The sequence below is a fragment of the Vanellus vanellus genome (genome assembly GCF_965231255.1).
Source record: "Vanellus vanellus genome assembly, chromosome: 17".
In the NCBI taxonomy this organism is placed as follows: Eukaryota; Metazoa; Chordata; class Aves; order Charadriiformes; family Charadriidae; genus Vanellus; species Vanellus vanellus.
Window position 1 is genome coordinate 3,148,047 of NC_138922.1, and position 19,059 is coordinate 3,167,105.

A 19,059-nucleotide genomic window follows, 5' to 3' on the forward strand; every position below is an offset into this window, starting at 1 on the left:
TCTTTGCCGCTGCCCTGTGATGAGCTTTAAGGTCTGGACTCAGATTTGTGGTGCTGGAGACCAGAATTTCACTTCAACTGTATTAAAACGCATCTTTACAGACATAACTTCATCTCAGATGTGACTTGCTTCACCTGTGTCCTCACCACACTCTGACAGGAGTGAGCTCGTCTCACCGACTATCACAAGTTCAGGCTTTGCTCCATCCCACACCAAACTGTTTAGGTCTTGCTTGACTTGTCTGTCCCCACAGACACCAGTTTTGGCATCATGTGCTGTGGAGCAGTCTCATGCATAGGCATAAGAGTAGGGAGGCAGCCTGAGCCAGGCAGAGCTGGTCCAGTGGGGATCCAACCATCCACCTCTGTGAGCCTGGTCACTTCATCCTGCTCCTGGGATAAAGTGGGGAAGTCCACAGCAGGCTGCACTGGCAAGAAGCACCTCTCTATGGATCTGCCACTCCCTGAGACTTCCACAAAGTGACAATGTTTGGAATGGTTTTATGCCCTGACCAACTGGGAAATGGATAGGGACATATCTGGTTGCCCCTCGGCAGCCAGAGGATGGTCCTGCACAACTGACACAGCCTGGCCCTTAGTAAACCCTGTTTTAAAAATAATGGGCGCATCACTTTACTGTTGGGCACCTGCGGCTGTCAGCAGATGCCGCTGATTTAACTGCAACCTGCCGAAAAGGAGCAGGTGGGAGGGTCAGCGAGAAGGCACGTGAGGACCCTCAAGGACAGAAAGGCATGATGGCTCCCGAGGTTTTCAGAGAAGACGCTACGAGAAAAGGCATTGGTGGTACAACTCCATGAGCACCAGGTGTGCACAGCAGTAGTGCATCGACAACTCCCTCCTGTTAGAAGAAGAAGCCTTGGTGCCTGGGTACGCAGTGTGCCTGGCCCCGCTCCTCCCTGCCCTCCATCTCTTCCCCTTTCACTCAACTCCCTCCATCCCCTCGTCCTCCTCCCAGGCACAACCACAGCTGCTTCCCTTCCAGACCCTTTCTCAGGACTCAGGGGGGCTCCAGCACTTTTCTCCAATGGCAGCCCCCCAGAGCAGGGCTGCAGCCTGGTGGTCCCTCACGCCCCACACCTGCAGCACCAGGAGCTGCACGTGTCCCAGACACCCACCCCACACTTGGCTGTTTCAGCACACCAAGGAAGCCCCTCTTTCCCGGCTCAGCTTCCCAGGACGTGTACGCTACCATGGTCATGTCCTGTGCAGAGGAGCTGGGGACTCGCCTACATGATGGAGCAGGTGAAGCCACAGCACTCCTTGAGCAGGGTGAGGCCCGTTTTGGTCATGTATGGTGCAGAGGTTTGCTGCCCCCTGGAAGTCATTTTCTTCTCTTTGACAGGAGCTACGGAAAGAAGAATCAATGTCTACCTAATGACAAGAGCACAGGCCCATCGCTGCTTCTTAGAGCTCCTTTCAGGGCTAATATGCTGACCCTCTTCTGACCCACAGCTGGGCATGAACTTCTGCATCCAGGAGACACATCACCATGTGTGCTACAGGCACAGGGACCCTGGGCTGGAAATGCCTCCCACTGCACTGGGGAGGTGTTCCTCCAGCAATGATGGAGGCACAGGGAAGAGGGTAGGCATCAGAGGCCATGAAGAAAGGAGGACTGGATGGATACCACAACTTGTGACCTTAGCTAATGGTGTGATGAAATGTAAGGAGCTGGTTGGAAAGGGTCAGATGAAGTACATCAACCATAAAAAGACACCTACCCATCTACATTCTCATAGGACATGCTGGCTGGGAAATGCCAAGAGGGAAATGGAAGCTTAACATCTGTACCACTTTGGGATGTTTCCACAATGTGATCTCAAGCACCAGCAGCCCCCAGTTGCAATTTCCCCACACCCTCCTCCAGCAACAGATGGCCTCCAAGTAAGCTAGCCCCATGCAGAGCAACAAAATCTTGGGTACAAAGTCCTTAGGAAAGGGGAGAAACTGCCAGGAAGGTTCAATGCAAGGAATAAATCCCATCAACCACCTACTTGCTTTCTGGAGGTAGCTTTTGGAGAGCTTACTTTGCAGGAACTCTGCCATTTCCTTGTCTTCTTCTCTTTCCCTGTGACAAAGAGATTGGTTAGCACTCAGGAAAGGAGCAGCAAGGCATTCAGGACCATCTGGCAAGGCATGATACAGATCAGAGGACAGACTGCACTCTCCACAGTGCAAAGAATGAATTGCACCCAGCTACCTGAGCCTCTCAAACTCCACATCGTCCACCAGGAAGTCCCGCGTTTCCACAAGCTTGTGTATCTGTTGTACCAGCTCCTCTTCCCTCTGCTTCTCCTCGTTGGACTTCTCATTCTCTGCAGCACAAGGAACACAGTTAAGACATCAACAGCGGCCATCCTATTCATGCTAAGGCCAAGCTTGCTCTGCTTCTGCTTGACCTGGGAGCAGATGTGAGAGTCGGGGTAAAAGCCAACCCAAAGTAAGCACCTGGACCCAGATACAGGCTACTGAATAAGCAACCTCATCCCAAACCACCCTGGCTGGGAGGAGACAGCTCTGGTGTCATCAAATTTCGAATATTCAGTTTCTCCCCCAAAATTTCATGGGGCTGAGCACTGCATGATGCAACTCTACCCTTCAACAAGGTGACTGCTCTTGTGGAAGATGACCGCAGCTCCCCTGCGGTCTTCACCCTGCACTGCTGAAGAGGCTGCGTACTGGGTCTCAACGAGCTCAGAAATGTCAGACTCAGATGTCATCCTTTGGTCAAGATGTGCTTAACCTGCATTTCCCGTGCCAGTACATCCAACCAGTCTCAGCTTGGCCCTGAGCTGGGTAGGGGTCCAGAGACCTCTGAGCCAGGTCCTCCATGCGGCTGAGAAACCAGCCAGGGGTTCAGGTGCGTAGGGAATTATCAATAATCCCAGATGCGTTAGGAACACCTCACACCACCATTTATCCCATACATACAGAGACATGAAAACCAATGTGATCCACTGGGTTTTCTAGCCTTATTCCCTTGCTGAACACGGTCCCAGTGATCTCATCATCTACATCTGACTTGTCAAACCACTGACAGCCCCATTCCCACTCCAGCAACAAGGATGACCACAACTGTCTGACAGGCTATATTGAATGTGTTATCCTGGGTTGTCACCTGAACCCTTAGAGTGACTTACCTTGAGCACAGTGGGACCCACTGGTGTCACAGTTGGGCAGTGAGTTAGAGAAGACCTGAAAACTCTCACATCTTATGAAGTCGTGTCTTATATAAATTGGTACATGATGGTTAAGTGGGATACATGAAGATGATTGAGATAGGGCTAAGGATTGTTAGACATAAATGGAGAGCTACCTTAGGTGGAAACTATGACTGTCTGTGCTGCAGCTATTTAATACCATTTCTGAATTCAGCATCCAGCTCCAAAATCAATCTAGCGCAGGACGGATCAATCTCCAGCCTTCCTTCAGCTAAATAAAAATGCAGTGAAATTCACAGTATGGAGCAAACCCTGCCGGCTGGGTCTCAGCAGTTACCTAAACTATGTATTGATTTGTAGTTTAAAGTCTGCTATATATTGATCAGAGGTGCCGCTGCAGGAGTCTGAGTAGGAGGAACTTCTCATAATCATCACGTTGTTAGAAACATCCCCAGCAAACAAAGGTTTCTCCTACAGTTGTGGTCTTGTGCAGGGAGAGAGCTTGAGCTTCCTGGCAGAGAAAGCTGATCTGGACTGAGGTCTGGGCCACAGCTGCTGGTATTCTACCATGAGGAGTTAATGCAAAGTCGCCTGGCCATGGGCACTGTCTCTGTGCAGCAGCTCCCACCTGTCTGGTGGGAACAGGACCACTTTATGGTGTCGGTTGGATGCCATACAAATCAGAAACATCAGGCTGTACGCAAACACGCCAGCTCTTTGGAGTTAATTAACAATCTGCATTCCCGAGCTAGAGCATGTCAGAGTTAACATACCTGCTGTGTAAACACTGCACCTTTTTTTTTTCCAACTTGCTGATGTCAGAGTCCATCATGACCACGATATCTCTCTGAATTATTAAAGGCACCTTGGTCTGGTGAGATTTCAAGCCACAGGTCTGACTGAGCTCTGAGTAAGCACTGACGTGCTTGAATCTTTATCCGAACCGAAGTTCAACGCCCATTTTTACGAATGAGCTACTGCTATAGTCTCACAAGACCAACGATTTGCAGGATTTTTCCAGCAGAGCCTGATTTGAGCCAAGTTATAAAGAAGACAAAAAGAGCATCCCTGATGCAAACAGCATTTCTGCCCTCAGCTGAATCTGGAAGTGCTGAAAAGGATAGAAATGAAAAACCAAAGCAGATGAAGGAAATCCAGCCACATTTCTCACGCTTCAGAAACCAGTGTTTACCTCTGGTCCTGAGCCATCATTTAGGTCATCTTGTTTTATGAACTAGAAGGTGTTTGAATTAAAAGCCCACATGAGATTTGGGTTTACGTTTTGCAAGCAGCTCCCGTTTTTATGACAGAATCCTCCCCTCCCCTGCCTGAACCTCCCTCTGGATGCACCCAGGCTGTATTAAACTCATCAAGACCTGCATATTAAGCAGCAGTTGGGCTCTAACTGTGTGCTGGTGATTCACAAACACACACAGCGTAGCGGAACTATGGCATTAGGAAGGGTCAAGGTTTCCTGCCACCCTTGGCTTTGAGATAACCTTGGGTACGGAACCGATGAGCTGAGCTGCTGCTCTGGGAAACAGATGTGCACAGCTGTTCTCTCGTCTGCATCCAGGCATCGCCCCCTGCTACACATTCATTGCTCTCGGCGAGTGCAGCATCTTCAGAGAGATACTCGTGGTGGTCCAGATCTTAATGCTTGGATGGGTACCAATAAGCAGGGATATGTTTCCCATCCAGTTCCAAAAATACACGTAAAGTCCTTAGTGGGGCTGAATGAGGATGTCCTAGGAGAAGGCACAGCCTTATGAACAATGATGGACACAGCTTGTGGGGAAGCCTTTCTTGCTTGTTCTCATTCAAATCCTGAGCTGTTTGGCGTGTGCATTCATTTGAATACTTTGGCTGAGGGGGGGCATTTAGAAAAACAAAGTTTGGCCTTTCCTGGACTGTGAAGGGTCAAGGGTGGCTTTGGCTGCGACAGGCACACGGAGGGTCACTGGTCATGGTAAGGAGGGGGACAAAAGTGGCATTTCCTTCCAGCTGAAGTTTTCACATATGTTCCCCTGGACTGTTTGCCTCTTTTCAACATCCCGAATGGTGAATTCACCTAAATCGGGGACATCGCTGAACCCCTTTGGCATGACATCCCCTTAGCACCCATTCTACCCTGGCGGCAAGCAGGAACCCTTCCCTGGCAGCTGCTGCCATCTGCCCCATCACTGACACGCATTTCTGACATGGCCACAGCAAGAATCGTTTTTCATGTATTTTACATGAAAATACATGTTATTTCATGTTATTTACATATAAATACATGTTTTTCATATACTTGAGGCCATCTTCCCTCCTGCTGCCTCCAAAGGGAGCCCTCCATGGTGTGCTCTGACAACATCCCCTGCTCGTCCTCTGAACTCATTTGAGAATCCTCCTTAGCGTGCGTGGCAGGTCCCACTGTGTCAGCATTCACTGCCACCTCACTCAACTCCTGCCCTCCTCCTATACGAGACCTCTTCCTCAAAAGACTCACGTTTTTTCTCCTTTTCTGTTTCCTCTGCCTTTCAGCCCAGGCCGGGACAAGGACTCCCCAGCAGCAAGCAGCGAAGCTCCCAAGAAAGATCTCAGCTCAGACCCAAGAAGTCACACTTCTTGATGCTCACGCACCACCTGCAGCAGCAGTGTCTCTGAGAGCATCCCGGGCTGGGAGCCGTTCAAGAGCTTCTCGTATACCATGGAAACCTTTCTGCTGATGGCAGCGGCAGGGTGCAGCTCTCTGAACCTTTACAAAGCCTCACCTGGAAGGGCTATGAGTTGTTGAAGCTCTTTTTTCAGCCGGCTGATTTCTTTGCAAAGCTGAATGTCATCCATCCTGCAAAGAGACAGATGAAACCACTGAGGGAAAGACTGGGAGAGAAAAGGTTCAAAAACTCCAGAGCAACACCCAACCAACGCTGGAAGGCGATGCGCTCAGCACCCGCGGCGGGGGGCACAGATTTACCTGCCTGCCCGTGGGAAACTGCAGCCCACTTTATCCAGCTTTTGTTGGAGCTACACGGGTTGTATCACTGGTTGTTGGCAAAGAAAAGGATTCATTGCTCTAATGACAATGAAGCCTTATTAAAACCTGGCACATCCACCATGCAATAGCAGCTGTGTTTCTCCTTCTCTTCAAAAATAATCCCCAAACAGCAAAATCCGGAAACAAAGGGAAGCTGCTGCCACATAAAAAGACCTGACATTTTCACGCTGCCTTTCTGCAGAATTGAAAAAAGGTAGAAAAATGAAACACAACAGAGGGGGAAGGTGTGCAAACTTTGCAGGGGTCCACTGAGAAACAAGGTCATTTCAACTGGAGAAAAGGACCCTGCCGAAGCCACAGGCAATGAAAGAATCTCTGGCTCAAACCACACGACAGCAGCAAAACACCGATCAGGACGGGCTCAACTCAAATGTCAGTGGCAACTGCTGATGGAGTGGAGGGAGGATGCATGGCCCTGTCTGTGCCGGAGGCAGTTCGATGACGTCTCAGAAGCACCACAGACACTCATCCCCTCCATGGGAGTACTGGCTCAAACGCTGCTCGCTGCTCACTAGGGCTGGCAGAGAAGACTTAACCCTTAATTTATTTATTGATTTGTTTTTAAAAATCACACGCCTATGCCCTCACTAAAACCCTGCTTGGACAGGACCAAGGAATGATGGTGTCTGGCCATGAGGAGCATCACCGCTTCAGTTTGAAGAGTTTTATACACTCATCCGAGGTGAGGGAAACCCCAAGAGCAGACAGTGCTCACGGCTGAGACCTCCCTCTACCACGAACCAAGCCATCCTTGAGGATCTCCCCTGGGTAGGTGACACACCGAAGATGAGGCAAGTCACAACTGCAATAGCCCCCAGTGCTGCCTCTGGTCTGCAGGCCATGCTCCCCACCTCCTGACCTCTCTCATGCCAGCAGCCTCTTGGCTTTAGAGACCTCTTTGCTTTGCTCTTTAGGCCTTTTTCCTCAAAGTCCTCCTGCTTTCTGCCAGCAACTCATACACACAGTGACCCAAGGGCTGCCCAGCCCTGTCTGCCCTTCCAGCAGTCTCTAAGGTTGCATCAGCCTAGGGCCAACCTTGGCCAGCCACATCTCCAACCAAAGCATAACAAGACCAACCCATCTGACACTTTTCCTTCTGCTCTGAGCCCTCCCTGGGCTCCTTACACATAATCCCTCACTGGGAAGATTAGGAAAAGCCTAATGCTGCTCTGACGTGGCATCCCGAGCCTTGGCACAGTCCAGCCAACCAGCAGCTGGTGAAGCACCATTTCCTTGGCATTAAGGTACCTTGGAATTCAAGTCCCTCATCAGGGATTTTGGCTGTTGGCTCATTTAAGAAGAGTTTTTACAAGCCCCCACAAAAGCTATGTCTTGGCAGTACTCTGTGAAGTGCCACCCTGTGGCAATGCGCGGAATCTCCTGATCAGGGTTTGACAGTTGAGCTGGGATTTGGGAAGCTTCTCTCCTTTCTCCAGGCTTACCTTGGCATGGGTGAGCCATCCTGGCCAGACCATCCAGCATCTTCCGACTTCTGTTACCTGGCCTGAAGCTAGAAGAAAGTGTCTCCATCCAAAATCCAGCCCCAAATTTTCCATGCTTCCATGGCCCCAGAAACAGAAATTGCTCAATTGGTGCATCCACGAAGCAACTCCTTCATTGACACATCAGTCCTCACACTCTTGATACACATCCTCCAGGAGCTTGGAGACAGCAACAGCACCAGAAGCCCCATGGCAGAGGGGCTGGGGTCAGGCAGCACATTCAGATGGTGCTGAGTAGCTCCACCAGCAGAAAAGGGGGTTCCCATCATCACCCTGAGGTAGATGTGGACACCTGTCCAGGACCATTTCCTTATGACAGTGCAACTAACCCACTGATATCTCAGAAACACCCGTATCTAAGGTGTTCCTAGACCTTAGAGACTTGTGACTGCAGCCCTGAATGTTTTAGACAACAGATGTGGGTGCTGAACCATGAGCAGTTTGTGCTGGGAAAACACCTGGTGGCACAAACCTCTCAGCTGGATACCAGATGTGTCCATATGGAATTTGGCCCTGCGCTGCCCTGTGCATGATGCCTTGACTACACGGCGTGGGGAGCGTTTGCCCCCATTAAACATCATGTTCACTGAGCAGTTCCGTGATGAAGCTGATAAGCACCAACACCACAGGGCACAGTGGTCAACCTGTCTGGACTGAGCCTCCAAGAGGAGCAGCATATCCAAACGTTGACTGTGAGGAATCAGACAATCCGTTTTGCACCTAGACAGAAGCACCATACATCCTCCTAAGTCCTAGCAAGCACCCCAGCATCTTAGCATGAGCTTCCCAAGGTTGTCCAAGCCTTCGATGCAGAAGGACTCCTTGGACACTTTGCAGGGCACATGGGAAATTGTCCAACCTGGAAGAGGACAGCTGAAGTTTCTAGCAAGCTCCATGGCCGTGAGTGACGAGAAACCCTAACACACGATCTGTGTCTACAGGTAATACATGATTGACTTCTGTGTGGGTGCCACCTTGAACAGATGTGCCTTTGGTTCCCTTTGAAGAGTTGCGTTACTAAAAGCCCTGTCTGCATCTTCAATAATCCTGCTGGTCCTTCCACTGAGTCATGACGTCCACGCCTTCTGGGATGAGTCACATTTGCTGGAGCTACTTGAAGATGCATCTTTGTCAGCTGAACAGAGGACATCAGAAAAATTAATAAGGGAAGGGAAAATAAACAGACTGACGAAGAGGGACTTTGCAAGATATTGCTGTAGGAGGAGATCATCTCAGGCGGAGGAGAGGACTTCCTCTTGGCTCCGTCAGATTTTTGCTCTGTCTGACAGTGTCTTCATTTGTTTGTACACCACACTGAACAGGTCCACCAATGCCAATGTCTGGGAGCTGCACGTGGAGAACAGGGAGGTCCATTTGTCCTTTCATTGCCTGCTCATAGTCCTATGGTGGTTAAGCCCTGAGCTTGCACAAAGAGCACCGGTGGGGAGGTCTGCACGGGACACATGGGCAATGGGCTGATCGCTAGCGATACACTTGTTAAAATTAAAATAAACAATCAAATGATAAGTGAAATATTATTAAAAATAAATTGGAATTTAATTCTGTAAAAACTGATAATGAGAATAATAAATGGGCAATAATAAAAAATCTCATTTCAATAAAACTTGGGCGAGATTGCAAAGACAAGCACCCAGGAGGCTGCTGCCGGAGCTGAGATTACTTCTGCCCCCAGTGATAAAACGTATTGCAGCGTCAGCCGTAACCATGCAACCCCGGTCTGGCCCCGGGGTGCAGATCAGAGCTCCGAGCAGGTGAGGTGCAGAGCTGAACCTCCCAGAGGAATTTCAGACCTTTCTTTTTGCCCTATAAAAGGAGAAATATTGGGAGCTTCGTCGTCATCCACAGTACAGATGTCTCAGAAATGTTGGAACATTTTAGTTTGACATTTCCAACAAGAAGAAAACACTGATCGCTATCAACTGACCAGATGGGCCACTCCTCTGTTTGGCAGCACATCAGCGGAGATGTCCATCCGAGCCTGAAAATTACATTTTTCTCCCCGTATTGGGAAAAAAAGTCCCTTTCAGCCCCAGGTCCCCAAACTTTTTAACCCTGTTCTGCCGAACCCAGGTCTAGGGATCCCTCTTCTCCTGCAGCGATGTCCAGGGAAGCCTTTTCCTGCCTTGCAGGGCCGCGCTCCTCCCCGCTGCTGCTCTCCGATGCTTGAGTTCCCCATGACCCCTCCAAACCACTCAGACATGTAACCCTGGCGTTTCCAACTTCCAAGTGATCACTTCTGCAGCCGTGCCCACCCCAGTACGCAGTTTCTGTAGGTGATTTCCTTTCGTTTTCCAAGGGCAAGCCAAGGAAGAAAACAAATAAAGGGATAAGAAAAAGCAAGAGATGTGAGTTTTTGACAGCACCTGTGAGATTTAGGTACCGGTTGCCATGGAAAGCGTTTAAAAACTACACTTTTTATGATTTCCAAAAATCCTTTTCAACAATATATTCAAGGGGAACTGTGCCTCAAAGAGGTCATCACTCCAAATCTGAGCCTCTAAACCGCCGTCCAGCTCAAAGCTTTCCCAGACAGCAGATTTACACAGGCATTTCTGGGCTTTGGTGATGCCTGTAGTGCGGGTACCAGCGGGGACCCAGACACATTAAAAAAAGCAGCATATTGAATGCTGCAGCCCAATAAATATGATTTTTGCCATTGCCAGCAAAAGATCCCAGGCTTTGTGTTGACCTGACAGCGTGGGATCTCAGGATTGGGCTGACTACAGCAATTTACTGGTATTAAAAAGCTTAATCCACCCAGACTATGAATGCCAGTCAGTCCTTTTCCTCCCAGACCATAAAATCGCCTGATATATCCAGGGGAAATTCTCTTTAGCACCCAAAGTGCTGGTTAGTACCACTGCAACACAGGGACTATTTGATTGCCTTAAATATGAAAGGCCAACAGATTTTTACCCCAAAACTGCTTTGATTATTGAAATGGTCCCTCCTCATCTGGCTGCAAAGACGGTGGGGAGCAGGATGCTGTGTGGAGACGGGCATCAGGCACCAATGCTGGTCCAGCCCCAAGGCCAATCCAGCCCCAGATGTGTCCTGACGCCCCTCAGCAGCGAGGGGGTGGAGGAGAAAAGGAGGAGCTGGGAGGATGCATAAAACTTCAATACAGGGAGAGTAAACTGCGATCGTGTGGCTGTCCACCAGCCAGAGTTCTGCGTGCTGGAGCAACGCGATCTCTCCAGAGAGCAGCATGAGCCACCAAACCTCAGGTCCCTTCCCAAGCCCAGCCCAAGCGTCGTGTGCCGAGGAAGAGTATGGACCTGCTGGGAAAACGGGGCGCCTGTGGTTGAATATGGAAACATTTAGTGTAGTTAAACCTGTGTCATACCCTCTCTCTGCATGGAAATAGGCTGGCTCACATCACCACAGCATCGGTGGCAGCTTTGTAACCTGCTCAAACCCCTTCCGAGAGCAAAGCCAGAGCAGCGGGAGAGGCTGCGCTTCCAGGCGGAAAACGAGGTGGAAAGTGACCTCAGCTCTGCTCATCCCCAGGGAAGATCCGTGTTTGATCAGGCAGGGAGAAGATGCTAGGGTGACCCTGAGAAGGGGGGACAGCATGGGAGGTACTCACATGTACCGCAGCTCGGACTCCCTCCTCACCAGGATCTCCCTGATCCTCTCGATTTTGAAGAGCTCCCCTTCAATGTCGTCGATGGTGGTGGTGGAGTCGGCCATGGAAACAATCTCGTCCTCTGCAAAAGAAACGGGAGCCACGTTAGTCAGCAGGAGACGTTAAACCCATGCTGAGGACAACAGGGACCAAAGGGCTGTCATGGGGACCCCCCTGCAAACACCAGACCAGCACAACCACTAACCCTGCTGGGTGTTGCAAGAGGAGACAGCCCAACGGGCACATGGAAAGGCATTGACACAGGCAAGGGCATTGAGCTGCCCGTGACTGTGTTTTGCCTCTATTTATGCTTTCTCCAGGCTGGGCACTGGAGCAGGTCTGCTCATTGCTGCGTTACCATCAAAGCCAGCTCGGCTGGCTGAGCGCAGCTCCAAGCACGCATGCAATATGTATGAAGTCTCTGCATGAAAGAGGACCTCAGAGGCCAGCAGGCCACCTCATCTGAGCTTGCAGCTCTCTGAGCCTCAGAAATGAGCATTATTTTGCCTCTGCTGAACAGCAAGAGGCCAAGGGAGCTAAAAACTGCTGGAGGGAAGGACAGGAATATCTCTTCCTTTTTCCAGAACCACATAAGCCTCAGGGATCTCCAGCACATGGACAGACACCCAGAGACGTGAGCCTGTCCTCCAGTATCGTAGAATCATAGACTGGTTTGGGTTGGAAGGGACCTTTAAAGGCCATCTAGTCCAACCCCCTGCCATGAGCAGGGACACCTTCAACTAGATCAGGTTGCTCAGAGCCCCGTCCAACCTGACCTGGAATGCTTCCAGGGATGGGGCATCCACCACCTCTCTGGGCAACCTGGGCCAGCGTAAAAAATTTCTTCCTTATATCTCATCTAATTCTTTTAGTTTAAAACCATGACCCCTTCTCCTACCACAACAGGCCCTGCTAAAAACTTTGTCCCCAGTATGTCCCAGGATGGAACGCTGGGCCCATATAGCACAGAGGGGCCTCCTAAGGAGTCGTGGAGGTGAAGGTCCCATAGCTGGTCCCTTTCCATCCCAGGCTGGATGAAGACACCCCATGCTTCCCAACCCACAAGAGGAAAAAGCCCCTGTGGTACCCAGCAGGCCAGTTCAGCTTCCTCATCCTCTGGAGTACTGAGCATCACCTCTATAACCCATTTGGGGAAACTGAGGCAGGGAAAGGGGATGTCACTTGCTCAGGGCAAGAGGCAAAAGCCTCACAGCAAAATGCGGGGAAAAGGGGCTGTAATGTATATTTTAGAAGAGCACAGTGGCAAGGCCAGGGAATGATGGGACAAGAGACCAGCAACCTCCATCCGTTGCTCTGGCCACCGGCTCTCCCTCACCGCCCCCCAGATTACACACATGCCCCTCTGATGTCCCACTGGTTTGCACAAGGCTGTCGCACTGATTTGCACCAGGATGCTGATTCAAACAGTGCCTGCCAGCCTGCACGTCCCACGGCGGCTCCCAGCCCGTTTTATGGGGACAGCTGAGGGACAGTCAGCTCCTGCCTGCCAGCCTGGTCTGGCTCTCACAGACACATCACAGCTCGTTATCAGTGACACGCAGCAGCACATTTATCACACGCGGGCTAATCTGGCTGTCCTGTGATGTACTCACAGCACGGGTTGGGGAGAGGGGGGTCAGCAGCTACAGCAAAGCCAGGCTATGAGAAAATATAAAAAATTACATACATCAGGGGCATATTCTGCTTCCTTTGAATTTCCACGGGACACATCTCTCCAAGATTTGGCCTTCTGGCAGCCTAGGGACATTATCCATATAAGGAGAGGGAAAAGCCCAGCCAAGGAGCACCAGCTCCGGGAGCAGGATTTTCCGGGCAGCCGAGGTCTGGGAACTGCAGATGTCAGAGCTGGAGCGTGCGGTTGGGGATCCCAAACGGGACCCAGGCCAGTGCTGAGGGTTACAGGGCAGGGAGGCATTAAGGCACAAGGCAAAACACTCTGCACTCACTGGTCCTCCACCCGTCACGTAAAACTGCTTGAGAAATCATTCTCAGTGAGGCACCTTTCCAAGGCTGCTGGCAGAAAAGGTTTAATAGTGGAAATGTGAGTGGTTTGGGTTAGCGTGACTGGTTTGGAGAACAGTTTTCTGCTGTTTCTGTCTTAGAAACTCATGAGGACTCCTTGGAGATTATCTCCTTCTTCCCCTCACCACAGAGGCTGCATTCAGCCAATGCCATCCTGCTGAATCCTCCACCGTCCCCCATTCTAAGCTGTCAGGATGCTCTCGGGGACCAGTGCCTGCTCAGGACAGACCGAAAAATACATGGGTTGGGTGAGGGCGTGGGGTTGGATGCACTGCCCTCCATCAGCTCTTGCTCAATGCCTCTGCTGCAAATTTGCACCGAAACCCTCCCGGAGCTTTGTTTCTATGGGCCTGAAAGGGGTTGCTAGGGGACCGGACTGTGGTTGCTACAGGACCTGGATGTGGTTGCTACAAGATCGGGATGTGGTTGCTAGGGGACCACACTGCGGTTGCTAGGGGACCGGGATGCCGAAGTCCCTCATCCCAAGCATCCTGCTGCTTTGCCACCCCAGAGCTCCTCTTGCCGCACCCACACCCAGCACCGCCGAGGCGCCGAAGCCACGCGCTGGGGACAGGCAGCGTCTCCCTGTAGATGACAGGGGGCACGCAGGTGATGACACACGTGAAGGCGCAGACGGTACAGCCAGTGCGTGCTTGTAGGCAGCCATTCCCTGGGGTTCGGCTGTACTTCAGCGCAGCTCGAGACCCGTCAGGAAAAAGCTGCACTGCTCTAAGTGTCGCTTCCGTGACTAGGCTGTAACGACAAGGCTGATTACAGATGCACCAATAAACAAAAATAGGAGCTTACTGCAGCCTTCATTAGCCAAGGACAAACCTAATCATCCCTAGGAGCACAGGGGTGGGTCTGGGGGAGGGGGACTCACTCCTGGCCTGGGTGGGTGGGTGAACAACTCAGAATATCTTTGATCACTGGTGGCACAAGTATTCAGCTGAGGTTATCAGCCAGCTGTTTCCCCGTGGGCGAGTGCAAGGGTTTGAAACGGGCGTCAGCATCGCTTCTTCTCCCTTCTCATCTCCGAACCTCATTAGCAGAAGCCATCCCAGACGGGAGAGGTGAATCCTCGCCTGTGTACATGAAGGGAGGAGGTGGCAGTGCTGCTTTGCTCTCCCCTGTTGTGGCAGGAGGCTGGGACATAATCTCAGCCCGTAGGCAGCTACCCACAGGAAGGAGAAAGCTCCTGGCTCAGCTCTGGGTGGGTTCCCATCAGAGGCAGGGAATATGGTGTGGCTGGGACCACCCTGCCCAAAAGGAGCTGCCCTCACGCATTCCCCCGAAGTCACCTTTCTGTAGGACACTTCCCAGCAGCCTCCTGTGAAATGGGGACAGCAGACAGGTCTACACCACACAGCAGATCAACAGCTGCAGGACTCGAGCTGGAAGCTCCTCAGCCTTTGGCCGTGCCTTTGGGTGGTGTGGTTGGGGTCATGGGCATTCTGTGTCACTCAGGCAAGACGTGTCCTCAGGCGTGCCAGGGAACTGCTCACCAAAGCAGTGAGTCCTACACAAGAAGCTCTAAGAGAAGAGCCGTGTGCCTGGAGCTGCTTAATTCAGGCCAGAAGCAGAAGGGAGAAGTCCCAGGTCACTGCTCCTGCAAAATGAAGCCCATGAACCCTGGGAGGGAGCACCTGGACAAGGGGACAAAGAGCTATGCCTCTGCACCAAAACCATCCACTAAACCTCACGAGAAACCAATGAATCCATACAGGTGACAAATAGGCAGCTGGTAGGATGGGAAGATGAACTTGCTCAGGGACCATCTGCTCAGGACCACAGGTCATCATGCCAAGACCTGAACATCTGGGTGAGGGCAGGGGCTGGAGCATGGGACAGATGGGGAGAGGCTGAGAGAAGCAGGTTGAAGGGTTGTTGAGACACTGGAACAGGGATCAGGGAGGTTGTGGGATACCTCCTGGACAAGGCTGTGAGCAACCTGATCTACTGAGCCTGCTTTGAGCAAGGGGTTGAACACAGTATCTCCAGAGGTCCCTCCCTATCCAAATTCCTCTGCAATTCCATGTAATGAGATCAGTCTGTGACAACCAACTGGGATGTGCGTGGATCTTCCCTGCTAGCTCAAGAGATGCTTTCTGCAGGCAGATACAAGGTGATGCTAAGTTCCCGAATCCCCACAGCTGCAGGCATGGGCCAGATCACAGCTTTCCTGAAATGGTGGTGAGACCAAAGGGCACCGGTGCACCCACGAACCTGTGCGCGATGGCAGCGACACCATACAGCAGTCGCAAATGGCAATGGCAGACACTCCGAGTTCCTGAGGGCTCAAAACCCGGCACATCCTGCAAGCAGACAGCTGGGCAAAAGATTTCCCTGGAGATGGTATCGCCAAAGCTGAGAATGGGTTTCTTACACCCTCCCTATGTGCCCGGCACCAGCGAGGGCGTAAGGCAGGGATGTCAACATTATTAAAGCTGCGATCAAACTCCTGGTCCTGAGTCTCCCTTTGGGGATGGAGAGGAATGACACCCATGATGTGTAGCCCCACTGCCCACGGGTCCCTTTGCTCCTACAGCTGCACATACAACAGTGGAGCCAGATGAAGAAATCAATCCCACGCTGCCCGAGCAGAAGGACCCCCGACTGGCACTATTTCAACCTGGCAAAGGGAATGGCTTCAAGCTCCAACAGGGTAGATTTAGACTGAACATTAGGAAAGAATTTTTCACAGAAAGAGTGGTCGGGCATTGGAATAGACTGCCTGGGGAGGTGGTTGAGTCACCATCCCTGGATGTGTTTAAGAGATGTTTAGATGTGGTGTTGGGGAATATGGTGTAGGGGAGATCTTTGTAGAGTAGGGTAGATGGTTGGACTCGATGATCCCAAGGGTCTCTTCCAACCTAGACAATTCTATGATTCTATGATTCTAAGCACGGAAGGGCAGAAAGCTTCGATTTAAACTTGGAGATGCTCTAATCATCACACACGGCCCAGGGGAAGCAAGTATCGTTAATGAGGAGTATAATAGCCGGAGACTTCCACTCCATATGGCTTTGGTGAAAACATTTAGACAGCCAGCAGCAAGCCTGAGATGAGTCACAGCAGCAACCAGCGCAGGGCTGAGTTTCAAACGATTTACTTCATGATTAAAGTTGGGCAATTGATTGACAGTCCCCCGTGGAGGGGGTCAGAGCTCTTTACTTGGGCTCCATCCCAAGAGGCCTTTAACTCAGCCGTGTGCTTTTCTCTGCCCACAGCATGGGCAGGGGGCATTCAGCCTGTCAAAGTCAGCCCTTGCTCCACAAGCTTGATAACGAGCATGACGATAACCCGCTGCCCGGCTCCAGGGCAGCCTTGCCAGACGAGGTGCTATCCCCACCACCCACACTTCATGGCAGGAGGGATATAAGGCTCCAGGACTGCCAACGCACAGCCGAGCAGGCTGGTCCCGGAGGGCAGGATCACGCTCAGATGGCAGAGATCACAGCTACCGGCAGCCCACAAACCATGGCACTGTTTCCCTGCCAGTGCCCCCTCAAGTAAACCAGGGAGAAACGTGCAGCCTTGGCCCGTTGCAGTCTGGAGGGATCTCCCTGGCTGGGTCTGTGCAGCCCCCGGCACAGCCAGCCCCACTGGGGTCATACACAGCCATAAAAAAGACCAGAGTTCATGGGTGAGGTACCCTGGGATGACTTATGGGGGGTATCACCAGGGGTGTAGCCCCTCCACAAGACCCCGCTGCTGTGTGTACACTCCCCTGGTCACCTCCGGAGCACAAGCAGGGCAAGAGGCTGTGTGTGCTCAGCGCTCCACAGGGTTGGCCTGAGATCATAGAATCATAGGGTTGGAAGGGACCACTGGAGATCATCTAGTCCAACCCCCCTGCCAGAGCAGGGACACCTTAGAGCAGGTTGCACAGGAACGCGTCTAGGCAGGTTTTGAATGTCTCCAGAGATGGAGACTTCACCACCTCCCTGGGCAGCCTGTTCCAGTGTTCTACCACCCTCAAGGTAAAGAAGTTCCTCCTCGTGTTTAGGTGGAACTTCCTATACTCAAGTTTGTACCCGTTACCTCTTGTCCTGTCACTTGGCACCACCGAAAAGAGCCTGGCCCCATCCTCCTGGCACCCACCCTTTAAGTATTTATAAGCATGGATCAGGTCCCCCCTCAACCGTCTTTTTTTCCAGACTAAAGAGACCCAATTCCCTCAGTCTTTCTTCATAAGAGAGGTGTTCCAGTCCCCTAATCATCTTGGTAGCCCTAGACCTTCTGGCATGGTAGCAAACAGCAGAGCAGCATTCGAAAAACAGACACCGTCCATTGCCACCTTCTCGCTCTTCCTGAGGGTCGCCCAGGAGCCGGGAGTTTACAGAACTGCATCGAACCAGCAAACGTCGCAGCCACCACAACCCTGCCTGCAGCCACCCGAGGGGGGATGGACGCCCGGGCCATTCCCAGCACCCTGAGTCCAGCAAGTGTTTGACCCTTCCCTTGGACCACCCTGATGTCACCCAGCAGCTGGGAGCAGTGGATCCAAGTGATGAAAGTGCTCAGATCCCCCAAGGGCAGGGTGTCCATGTAGACACTCTGCCCAGGCAAGGGAGGTGGAAGGGGAGGATACCATGCTGAAAGGCACAAAGGAGAAGGACTGAAACTTCAGGCAGCTCACCGAGGAGCTGAACAGCTTCACAGGCAGCACCCTCACCCAGTAGTGCCAAGCAGGATGATGGAGTTTGCTCCATCCCTCCTTCTCCGCCTTTCCAGCCGCCTGTCCCTATCCTGCTGGGTGCAAAGGGGAGCAGAAAGCGATGGGGAAGGGGAGAGGCTGGAGGCATGGCATGGCAGAGGGGCTGCAGGAGCCTCCCCTCCCCAGGATGTTGCCCGCAGCCCCGCATCGGGCCCCTTCCTCCCGCCCCACGGCTGGGAACTCTGGCCTGGACAATCCCCCTGGGGCGGTGTCGTCCCCTCCCCCTCCTCCCCCCCCCCCCCCCCGGCTCTGCCCACCCTGTTTCATACTGGAGGAACTGGTCAGGCAGGGGAAAAGGCGGCGAAGGACAGGGCGGGAACCCCATTCTGCCGGTCACAGCCGGGCATGACAGCACCGCGGCTCCGTGTGCCTCCGGGCAGCGTCAGCCGGATGGCGGGCTCCATCCCCCCTTCCACCGGTTCCTTCCCTCCATCCTTCCTCCCCTCCGGCCATCCCTCCTCCCATCCAGTGCCTTCTCTCCGTCCTTCCTCTCCTCCACCCATCCCTTCCCTCCTTCCATTCGCTCCTCTCCCCCACCCCCCCTTCCCTCCCTCCATCCCCCCCTCCATCCGTCCTTCCCCCCCCCCACCCCCCCATCCCTCCTGCCCCACTCCGATGTCCGCGGCGCGGGGGCTCCGGCTGTGCCGGTACCGGTACGGGCAACACCCGCGGGGCCCCGTTGGGTGGATGAAGCCGCCGGTTTCCCCGCCAGCTCATGGAGCTCGGGGGGACGGGGGGTCCCGGAGCAACCGGGATGGGGGCTGGGGCGGGGCTCGGGGGGGGGGGGGGGTAGGGAAGGAAGTTTGGGTCGGGCAGCGCCGTCCCCGTCCCGGTGCCGCCGTGCTCACCTGGCCCCGCGCCGGGGGGCGGCCACCGGGTGGACTCCAGCGATCCGTACCGGGGGGGGGTCCGGCTCCCCTCCAT

At 52.7% G+C, this 19,059-nt stretch overlaps 1 protein-coding gene across 1 annotated transcript; it reads right to left on the reverse strand.

Moving 5' to 3' along the window:
- Window positions 1-1,246: 1,246 nt before the first annotated feature.
- LOC309678803 (bMERB domain-containing protein 1-like) lies at window positions 1,247-19,059 on the reverse strand (the record flags this gene model as incomplete). Its single annotated transcript, XM_082491968.1, has 6 exons — window positions 1,247-1,365; window positions 2,015-2,088; window positions 2,221-2,335; window positions 5,938-6,011; window positions 11,334-11,454; window positions 18,984-19,059. The coding sequence occupies 6 exons, from the start codon at window positions 19,057-19,059 to the stop codon at window positions 1,247-1,249; spliced, it is 579 nt and encodes a 192-aa protein (XP_082348094.1).